Source organism: Pteropus medius, unplaced genomic scaffold, assembly GCF_902729225.1.
Source record: "Pteropus medius unplaced genomic scaffold, Ma_sr-lr_union100, whole genome shotgun sequence".
Lineage (NCBI taxonomy): Eukaryota > Metazoa > Chordata > Mammalia > Chiroptera > Pteropodidae > Pteropus > Pteropus medius.
The window spans coordinates 14,316,417-14,327,826 of NW_024349519.1; the positions used below are offsets into that span (position 1 = coordinate 14,316,417).

An 11,410-nucleotide genomic window follows, 5' to 3' on the forward strand; every position below is an offset into this window, starting at 1 on the left:
ATAGCTATCCTAATGGCTGTGAAGTAGTAGTTCATAGTGGTTTTGCTTTGCACTTTCCTAATGATGCTGAATATATTTTCATGTGCATATTGGCCATTCGTGTATCTTTTTTGGAGAAATGTCTGTTAAAGGGATTTGCCCAGTTTTGAATTGGGTTCTTTTTCTTGAGTTGTGTATAATACCTTTTTTAAAGTGAAAGGTACACCGTAATAATCTAGACTGTGTTTCTCCTTTCTCAGGATTCCTACAGAAAACAAGTAGTAATTGATGGAGAAACCTGTCTCTTGGATATTCTCGACACAGCAGGTCAAGAGGAGTACAGTGCAATGAGGGACCAGTACATGAGGACTGGGGAGGGCTTTCTTTGTGTATTTGCCATAAATAATACTAAATCATTTGAAGATATTCACCATTATAGGTGGGTTTAAATTGAATATCATAAATGGACATTGAGGATTAATTGTAAATCTTTCATTTATTGAGACTTTGCTAACCACTGTGCAGAAATTATCTAATTTAAATTTTAAAATAATTATGATGTAGGTAGTATCCTGGTTTTACAAATGAAGTTTATGAGAATTGGCGAAGTTGAATAACTTGTTCCAGGTGGTGTAGACAGTGGTGGCACCAGGATGGAGACCTGGGCCTATTTGACTCTAATCCCATGTTCTTAACTGCTCTGCACTAGGGGAGCAAGGCTTCAGCTTAGCTTAAAAGCTAGAGCCCTCGTAAAAATTAATACCATCAACAAAAATGTAAAAAGGTAATGAGGTGGTGCCACTGAAACAGCCTTAAAAATAATTACATATATTTGGTTAGAATTTTTTGGAATCAGATATTAGATACTTAAGGAAAAAAACAAAACTCTGAAGTTGTAAAGGATTAAAGTATTAGAACAATTACAGTTTTAAAGTTGACAAATCTTAAAACTTTTATTAAAAGAATCATTGTATTGAGTATAATTTATATTCTATTTCTTTGAGGCTTTAGTTTTCATAAAACTGCACATTAAGCAAATATCACATTCATCGGCTTTATTCATTTCTTACAGCATGTTTTCTCTCTAGTCTAGTAATAGAGAAAAATTTGGGTGAGTGATAATATTTTTGTGGAATAGTAAATAGGTGTAAATACGTTAACTTGTCCAAGTTTACGCAAACTAATGCGTAAAGGAACTGAGAATTTGAACCAGTTCTGATTCCATTGTCTACTGGCTTTTTCTTCAATGCTACATCTTTGAAATTCACTTACAATTTTGAAGGAATGTAATTTTACCCCAAATTTAGAGTTTATGCACATCTTATTGAAAAATATCAACTTGTAGAAGGACTTGTACAGAATAAACAGCGTAGTAACATCAGTGTTGTACACATAGAAATTAAAATCTTTCCACTTGTGCTTTCTTGAGAAAGGAATGTGGAAATTATGTTAATGTTGTAATTAATGTTTTTATAAAAACATTTTAAATTCTATATATACATATTTAACATAGTATGTTTCTAAGATTATAATTTTAAAAATTAGGCATAGCACTTTTTTAGCCTAGAATTTTTCAATATTTTCTGTTCATTATGTGACCTACCTGCATATGAACCTCTTAGATTTTAATTTTAGTACATTTCTAATTATTTGATCTTTTAAGAGACATAGACATTCTCTATTTAAGATAGAGAAAAAAATTAATGGGAAGGAGAAGAAGGAGAAGCAAGGGAACTAAGAATACATAAAAGTCAGCCATATTTTATGAGAACATTGTATACAGTTTTTGAAATATTTTTGTGTTACTGATACCTCTGCTGTAACTTTTTTTTTTCCTCCCCAGAGAACAAATAAAAAGAGTTAAAGACTCTGAAGATGTACCTATGGTCCTAGTAGGAAATAAATGTGATTTGCCTTCTAGAACAGTAGATACAAAACAGGCTCAGGACTTAGCAAGAAGTTATGGAATTCCTTTTATTGAAACATCAGCAAAGACAAGACAGGTAGGTAAAATTATAATAAACACAAATGTGTTCTCTGCAAACTATATCAAGTGATTTTAATCATTAATCATAATTTACTAATATATATTCCAATAACATCATTTGGAGGGCAGGAGGGCAAGAACATTAATAAATAAATGTACATACTGTCATTTAACATAATTTATCAGTTTTTCTTTCCATGATACTAAAACAGGTAGTAAAGCAATATTTATTTGGTAAATGTTCTCTTAAGAATATGAAAGGGCAACTCTTCTTAATCCAGTGTCCATGGTATTTCTTTTGGCTTTGGTTTCTTTCCACATTGAACATTCTCTTCAACTCATAACATCTTACATTCACGATTCAAGAAATGTGGGTTTTTTTTTTTCTGTTATATTTATAAAGTGAAAGACCAGGGATTAAATATTGAGTTTCCTATTTTAGAAGTGCTTTTAAGAGTGTTATGTCATATGTTTCTAGATTAGACTTTTTTTGTATTTGAAAAATTTTACTTGGTAGAATTTTTTTAAAGGATATATTTATTTTTGGAGATAGTTTTTTAAAAAGCAGGAGAATATTTAGAAAGTAAATAGAAATTCATTTACTGTGTAATTCTTTCAAAATTAATGCCAGGTTGCCCGGAATTTTGTTTCAAAAATTACTTATATTTTAAAACTAACTTTTTCTTTAGGTAAAATAAAATAATTACAGTTGATATTATTTAACTTAGTTGTATGAAATAAGAATTTAACATATAGAAAAAAATCCTAGAAAGGAATAATAAGGATATTATGTAATATAATTTTCATATAGTAAGAAATTGATTAATTTATGTTCCATAAAAGGTGGATGTTTGTTTTGGGCTTTGTTTTGGTTACATGTACCTGCGAGTTCAGAAAACTAATGCTAGCAGGTAAGAAAATGGATAAACTCATTACATAGTTAAACTTATAAAAAGCACTCTAGAACGTTCATTGAATTTCGTAAAGGGATAAAAATTTAAAAGTAAACCATTATTCAGCTGTATGTACGTCTGTTTCCCTAGTGGAAATGTATAGCTTCCTAGTCATACAAATAGGGTACACAGTGAGAAAATTTTATTTTAAGCCTTTGTGTTGGGATTAAAAGCTGAAATAGTGCGACCATAGTACAAATATCTCATTCTAAAGCCTGATTTATAGGTTAAAGAAAAACTTGATATGCAACACTTTATTTTGGAGGAATTAAGATTTCATTTAAATCCATTCCTAGATCTTAAAGTCTGGGAAGAGGTTTGGTTTTTGTCTTTTTTACTGGTCTTGACCAGATTTCTTGATTTCCCTTAGAGAGTGGATACTCAGAAAACATGATTATAATATTTAAAACCTTTTCTCCGAACATTTTATCAAAATTTTGCAATATAAAATTGAAGGAATTTTATCAAAAACATTTGCAAACCTACTACCTAGGTTATACCAATAACATTTTATTAAATTGCATTATTTTTAACTTTTATTTAAAAGATACTTTTTAAACTGGTTACAATTTTAGTTTACATTTTATAAAGAAAAGAAAAAACCTAGGAGACTTTGCTTAATGTTGTAAAGGATTGCAAATAGAGCAGTGCTTCTCATACTCTAATATGCCTGTGAATGAACTGAGCTGCTTATTTAAATCCAGATTCTAATTCAGTTGGTTTAGTTTGGGATCTGTGATTCTGTGCTTCTAAGCAGCTCTCAGATAATGCTGATTTTGGTACATGGGTCACAACTGGAGCAGAAAGGCAGTAAAAGACAGTAAAAGGGAGTTTGTTATTCTCAGTGTTGCCCTCTCCTTCTTCATTTGATAAGAGCTTAAAATAGCTGTGTCTTCCTTGTTCAGTAGTTCTTCTCTCAGTACTAGTTGATTCTTAGTGTTTGATGTTAATGCTTTGAAACGCTACAGCATTCATAATCAGAAAACTACCTGGTTTCTTTTAAAATAGATTTTTAGAGTTTATACTGTTTTTTGGGGAAAGGTGGGGAAGATGTATGTAATATGTATGCTATGGAAGTAGATTAAAGTAAATATGCTTTGTAGACATTTAGTGGATCATGTAATTAAAATATAGAGTGTTAAAAGGAATACTTCATTTCTTAACCTCCTAGTGCTCACCTTTTCTTATATCCTGTTTTATTGATATCTTTATGTAATTTATGTTGCTAAACTATAACTGAATTTCTGATCTTTGATTTCTTTATTACATGGACTCGTTGATTTGCCTTTCAAAAGTTTATTCATCTTCTTCTGTTGAAATTAATTTGATATTTGCATGCTTTAGAAAGATTTTAAAGAGCTATTCCAAGTACTGATTGTGGAGATTATAAAATGAAATATGTAAATTTTCATAAATTTTACATCACCAGTTTGTGAAAATCTAAAGCTCTTTTCTACAGAGTATTTTATTTATTACTCATCTATTATTTATTTGTTATTTGAACAAAATAAATATGCATATTCTTGTTGTTACTTGTTTCATGCCCTAAGTTTTGGTCTTAAGCATGAAACTAAAACACAAACACCAAAAAATTATATTCAAGTTAGTAGGAACAGGACATTCATTTAGAACTTCTCATAGATATAAGTCAGGGCTGGCAAACTTTTTCTGTTAAGGGCCAGATAATATTTTAAGCTTTATGAGCCAAAGCCAGTATTCCCCTTTATAATCCTTTTAAAAATGCAAAAATCATTCTTAGTGTAGGCAGTAGAAAGAGTAGGCTGTGGCAGTACTTGGCCTTCTGGTTGTAGTGGTACTGACGCCTGATTCTCTGAGGAACTGTATTATTTGATTAGACTCTAGAAGTTAGAGCAGACTTTGACTTTACAGGCTAACATTAGTAAATAAAAAGTAAAACTTATCTATTCTGTGAGAGGGAAATAGAGAAAAAAAATTTACTCTAGTACTTTTTAAGATAAGGATTGAAGAGTATTTTACCAACTTTAAAGAATATAATGAATTATATTTTTCTCAATCATTTTAGTCCACATCTGAAAGGTCAAATTAATTTTTATTTTCTGCTAGTTTGCTGTATGTGGTCCTTGTGTTCCTAGTGTATAAAGACTGTTACCTAGTTTGCTTAGTAATTGCCAGATTTTCCTGTTCTCTTTGGGAATGCATGGCAGTATTGGCAAAGGCTGTTGAAACCAAAACATTGACACCATGGTAATCAGCTGTGTGTTTTTCAGTTTGCTAAAATCAAAAGTGGGGAGGGAGGTTCAGTAAAGTGGATAACAGAAGCAGAATTCTCAGCCTATTTGCTACTCCTGATTCAGCTTTTTTGCTTCCTGGAGGTCTCGATATGAGCATAATGTAAAAATTAGCTTTATGACCTGAAAAATTGTTGAATGATTAATTTCCTAGTTTTTGTTGTTAATGTCTAGATACTTAAAATTAGTTAGAAAACCGCCATTAAAGAAAGCTTCTGATCAAATAGTTTTAACAAAGCAAACCAAACAAAAAACCTTATGTGCTATATTTCTGTTTAATAGTAGTTGAGTTTGTGTACATGCAATCAATATTTTGAACTTCAGCTTTTTATGAGTTAAAAATAGAACAGTTTCTGAATATCTGCTTTGCACCATACCTAGCCTTCCAGTTAGTGGGTATTGCTGCATTTTGGTAATACCTGAGATGGGCTATATAGTTTGGCAAGGTGCCTTGAGAAATTCAGTAATGCAAAGTTGCTTTTTAGAATACATCTTGTTCCTCCCTGTCCTCTCCCCTAAGAAGGCTAGTGTTCTTGGAACTGTCTATAATTAGGGTATTTGAAGTGTTATTTCCTTGAGTTTGCAAGAATTTTTGCAGACAATAAGCATTCAGTAGAAATAAATACTTGTTTAGAATGAAATCTCTTAATGAAAGCATTTTAGGCACCAGGATATGGAATGATACTATTTGTTAACAGTTCTTTCTCTAACGTGGAGTGCTCTCTTTCCTTCATCTCACAAGTATGTTTTCAGATAATAAGTGAGCTAAAAATATTGTCAAATCTCTTGATTTAAAAAAAATTTACATGTATACACTCGTGCACTTTTGTTCCTATATAAATATTTCCAGATCTTAAAGTTTGATAAATGACATTTGAAAATGAGTATATGTGGCAGTAAGCCATATTCTCAAAAATAAATCATCAAATGCCAGTTAAGAACTTAGTGACTAGCCACTATTGGGTATTAACTACGTTTCAGCTACACTTTATCTTTAAAAATTACCTACAAACTTTAGAATATGAAACCAGTGTTCTGTACCAGTGCCAGTGGTTTAAGGTGCACACAAGGGTAAATAATATTCTCTTGATGGCAGTATGACCTTAAAGTATACTATCAAGAAATAAGAAATATTTAAATGTGAGAAAATATGATAAATAATTGATTCTCGAAAATCTTAAATTTTCTGTTAGTAAGAATAAATGAAAAAAGTCACTCTGGAATAACTGTTTCTTGGTGTTGTTAATTATCTTAACCACTGAGGTCCAAATACTGAATATCTTGGTGGTGGGTAGTAATCTCTTCTTTTTAATTATTGGCTTCCAATTCTCTCTCTGCATTGCTGGAAACAAAAATCATATATTCTGATATTGGTGATGGGGATGTGCACACTTAAAAATTAGACACTCTCATCCTAAACTGATTTTAGAAAAAAGTTAAGATCAAAATTTGCTTCTCCTAAATTAGAGGATCAAAACCCTGTTTTTTCTCCTCTGATAGCATGTTTTAGTATTTCTATGTTGACCTTGTAACTTTTTAAAAACAAGAATAAAAGTTTACATTCTTAAAAAATATGAGCTTTGACCTGGTTTGTTTTATATATATAACTTGAAATGTACATTTTAATATATAATCAGCATATTTAAATGCCTACTTTTTAACTGAAACTTAATTTTATGAATTTTAAATTAAAGTTTTACTTTAATGGTAAATTACCAAACTCTACTGAAGCAGTTCTTAATATATTCTTGAGATTTGTAAAAATTAATATACCCTAAAGAATTGAAGTGCCTTTTTTCCCTTTAACTGTTATAAGCAGTGGCTATGCAATGACTTCTGCATGCAGAAATTAAGCCTTAGCTGTCGGCTTACTTCAGTTAATAATTAAATATTTGATTCTTTGTGCCCAGTTGAATTTAACACTAAAAATCATACATTTGCTATGTATTAGCTTTTTAGATGCTGAGTCCATTTGGTCACATTTGGTTTATAGAAAGACTGATGTTACCAGTCCCAGCGAGTTAAAATATTCCAGTCTCCATAGTGAGTAATTTATTCTTAAAATTAGAATAAACAGATTAAGTTAAATGTGCAATAAAATATACCAGCTTTCCTAAACACATCTTTCTTTGAGAAAAACGAACACAAATATTATATCTTTTAAGTTAATTTGCGCTATATGTAAATTAACATTTGTGTGTTTTCTCTTTTAAATATAAGCATCTACTTTGGTGTGGTGTGTTTTTCTGGACGAATTAAACACTTTTTCCCCTTTGGTTACTGCCTAATTTTCTGGACTGGAAAAGACATTAGAAACTGTTGATCTCCATATGGCCATATATGATTGATTGTTCATAGCTTTCTTTCCATAACTTTAAGCAGAGAAGTCCCTTTTGTATGTTTAGAATATTTAAATTAGAATAGATATGAGGCCAGTATAATTGGATACTGTTCTAAAAATTATTTTTAAGACTCGTAATAAAAATACAAAATGCATTGCTACAGTTCTTATGGGTATATTTTTAACAATTCATGTTTTCATATTATGGTAAACAGCCCTCATTTAGCATTTTTATTTAAATGTAGTTAATCCACCCACAGAAGGCCCAGTCTCAGCTCCACTTATTGACCCTAGAGATGGACTAGACAGTGTTGTAATTAAAGGTAGAATTCGAGATTTCAGTCTCTTGACCTGACTTTATTTTGGGGGGTTGTATGTGTTTTTTAAAACAAAGGTCACAAACCCTTTTGTACCATTTTTCTCGTTATTCCTTATGCAGAGTAGGAGCGGTGGGGATTAGTGGTACATAAATCAGTTATTTTCCCTAAGTCAAAGAAATAATTTAAATTTAACTTCAGTTTAGATTTTGATTAGTCCCATGACTAGCAAACCAAAATGATTGCTTTAATTGATATACAGGTACTAATACATGTACTCAGGTTTTTAATAATTTCCCCTAACTGCTAATTAAATTTTTTAAAAAATTCTATTTCCATTATAAAACAAAATTGACTTTAAAGAACAAACCAGGATTCAAGCCATATTTTAAAACTGCATCCCCTTTTTTATTCAAACAATCTGATGTCTGTTTTAAAAAGAGATTCTCAAGTAAAACTCATAATTTCAAACTTCCTGCACATGGCTGTCCCAATAAATTATTATTACCAATGAAACAAACTTTAAAGAAGTTGTGTTTTACAATGCAGAGAGTGGAGGATGCTTTTTATACATTGGTGAGAGAGATCCGACAATACAGATTGAAAAAAATCAGCAAAGAAGAAAAGACCCCTGGCTGTGTGAAAATTAAAAAATGCATTGTAATGTAATCTGGTAAGTTCAGCATATTAATTTTGGCAGAAAGCTGATGTCTTTCAAAGGTAACAAAGTAGCAACTACTTTAGAACTACCTTAGGTGTGAGATTCTAATTTGAATTATTAAAAGGTAAACCCCAGAAGGGATGAGAGGGTGGGATTAGTGGGGAGGGGGTAAAAAGGTGAAGAGGAATAAGTGGTCCCCCCCCCAAAAAAAAACCTTAAAAAAAAATTCCAGGCAAAATTTAAAGTAAAACATAAATAAGTATCTTTCCTCTTTTTTTAAATAAAGAAACCTATAGTTTATTTACATAATTTGTACATTTTTATTTTCAATCTAATGAGTATTAATTACAATTGAGGCAGTTTTGATGGTTATAGACTACATTCGTCATAGGCTCTAAAGAGAAAAAAATAAGAAACTGTATAGAGTAGAAGATAGGAAAGGGCCACTCTTACAATATACTCTTTTCTTTTGGACATTCCACAAGCAAATACTCTGCCTGTGTTCTCTAACTCAGTGATGTCAAAATCACTTTTACCCAACTGAGAAACCTGGGAGTCTTGGGATGACTCCTACATCCTTCTTTTTCGTCCCCATTTGGAGGCAACCATAGATTCCTATGATGCTACGTTCAAACTTTTATCACATCATTAGTTCAGGCCCCTTTCGTTTCTTGCTGGGACTATCACAACCTCTTATTTGGTTTACATGTTGCCACTTTCATTCACAGTGCAACCAGAGAGATAAAAGAAACATCATTCTCTTCTTTAAATCAAGTCACTGACTATGGAATAAAATCTCATTTCATAGCATGTTATATATGACTCTTAATATCTTTCTATCCTTCCAGCCTTTGGCCTTATCTCTAAAAACTGCTTGCTTGAGGTTTTTTTGTCCTTATGTAAATGAAAACCATTTTTTTTTCTTACTTTCTCTTCAGAATGGCTATTGCTTTTGTTTGGAAGACCAATATTCCTATTCCCTAGTCTTATTAATTAGCTGACACTCAATCAACGATCTTCTACTCTCCTATTCTCTAAGAATCTTTCTTTAAACCCTTAGACTGAGTGTAATGCCCTTTTCTGTGTATTACCCGGTATAATGTTCTTAACTGTGACACGCTTACCACGTTAAATTGAAATAACCTCTTATGTTTGATTCCTATACAGTAGAATTTTAGCTAGAATCATATTTTTAATCTTTGCATGGCCATAGCCTAATGAGGTTCCTGGCGCATAGCAGCTGCCCAGTTGGATTTATTGAATGTAATTTCTTAATGATTAAATTATTAAACTTGGTCTTGCTCAGAAAATATTTCACTCAATAGATGCCATAAAGTTCACACCAAAGCTTAAGATTTTGATGCATAGTTTGTAAAGTTCTGCAAGAACATTAAATAAAATTGTAGTATATTATTTTCCGTGCTGATTAAAGGTTGGTATTCTGTGTGTGTGTATGTGTGTGTGTGTGTGTGTGTGTGTTCACCACCCAAAGTCAAATCTCCTGTCACCATATCTTTTGACCCCCTTATTCTTTTTTACCTCCCCCACCCACGTCCCCTCTGGTAACCATCATACTGTTGTGTCTGTGATTTTTTGTCTTGTTTTTTCTTTTAGTTTTATATCTCACATATAAATGAAATCATATGGTTCTTGACTTTTTCTGTCTGACTTATTTTGCCTTAGCATGATATTCTCAAGATCCATCCATATTGTCACAAATGGCAGTATTTCATTTATTATGTGAATTGAAGATCTGAAATAATTAATGTATCTCCCAAAAGTAAAATATATATCCGATAGTAGACTCAGTCCCAAAAGATATTATGTAGTCTCATATTAACCTGCTGAACCCAGAAGAACAAAAAGCCATACCTAGCATTAATTTTTATTGAGATTTATGAATGCTTAATATTTTTTCAGTATCATTGTATAAAGCAATATCTTAATGTAGAAGGTGTGGTATAATTTAGAAGGTGTGGTAAAATTGCAATGCAATTTGAAAAGTTAAACTTTTTAAATTACAGTAGCCATGGCCAAGTTTGTGATTAAATTTAATTTTAAAAATAAATTTTATGCTTTAATTTTTGTTTAAAACAAAGGTGGAAGCATATACTTTTCTAAAATTCTTAGTTTGTGTAAACTAAATTTTTGTGACGGTGTAGTGTGAATGTCAAATAATTGTTAGGCATGTTGAACTGAATCCTTGTTTTTTCACTGGACATGGGTGGCATTTATATAAAGAAAAAAGTGTACTTGGTAATAACATTTTAAATAAATACTTTTATAAAATTAGTTTGACAGTGATAGATACAAATTAGATTTTTAGTCCTAAAATGGATGAGTTTAAACAAAATAATTATATTTGAGAATGACTAGTTCCCATATTTTAAAAAAAGGAATTTACTGCCCTATTTTAATTGTAACATTTCCCTAATCATTGAAATTATTTTAGTCAGATTTCATAGAAAGGAGAGTTCAGTGCAATACGAATCTAAAGTATTTGTTATAATCTTAGAAGAAGGTAATGTTAACAAATTCGCTTTTTCATTTTCTCCTAAATACTTGTGTATTGTTTTTACCTTATGTTTTTATATCCATTGCATGGTTTTTTATCTGCTTCCCCGTTTTAGTACCATTGACATTTTTTTCTTCATTATAAAAGTTGAAATGGAGTGGATTATATAAGGGTTTGATTAGATCCTCTTTTAAGTATTCTGTCTCATTTTAAGGGTTTATGATTATAAATTAGTCAAAGGTTGGTGAAGTAAAAAATTATATCATTGGAAGTATTTTGCTCTTTGTTAAGATGCATGAAGGTTTAGGTATATAAAGCCCTGATTATATTCCTGATAAATTATCACTTTCCTTCTCTCCTTTGGGTGAAACAAAAGCATATACTATA

General features: G+C 31.0%; 1 protein-coding gene across 2 annotated transcripts in view; it reads left to right on the top strand.

Annotated features, from left to right (window-relative positions):
• KRAS (KRAS proto-oncogene, GTPase) overlaps window positions 1–11,410 on the top strand; it is a 35,248-nt gene that overhangs the window by 17,993 nt on the left and 5,845 nt on the right. Inside the window, exons 3-6 of one of the 2 annotated variants that reach the window (XM_039882482.1) lie at window positions 240–418; window positions 1,823–1,982; window positions 8,397–8,512; window position 8,656. In XM_039882482.1, coding sequence (XP_039738416.1) covers window positions 240–418; window positions 1,823–1,982; window positions 8,397–8,512; window position 8,656 — 456 coding nt within the window. The remainder of the gene's footprint in view (window positions 1–239; window positions 419–1,822; window positions 1,983–8,396; window positions 8,513–8,655; window positions 8,657–11,410) is intronic. The other variant, XM_039882481.1, reaches the window with a different exon arrangement.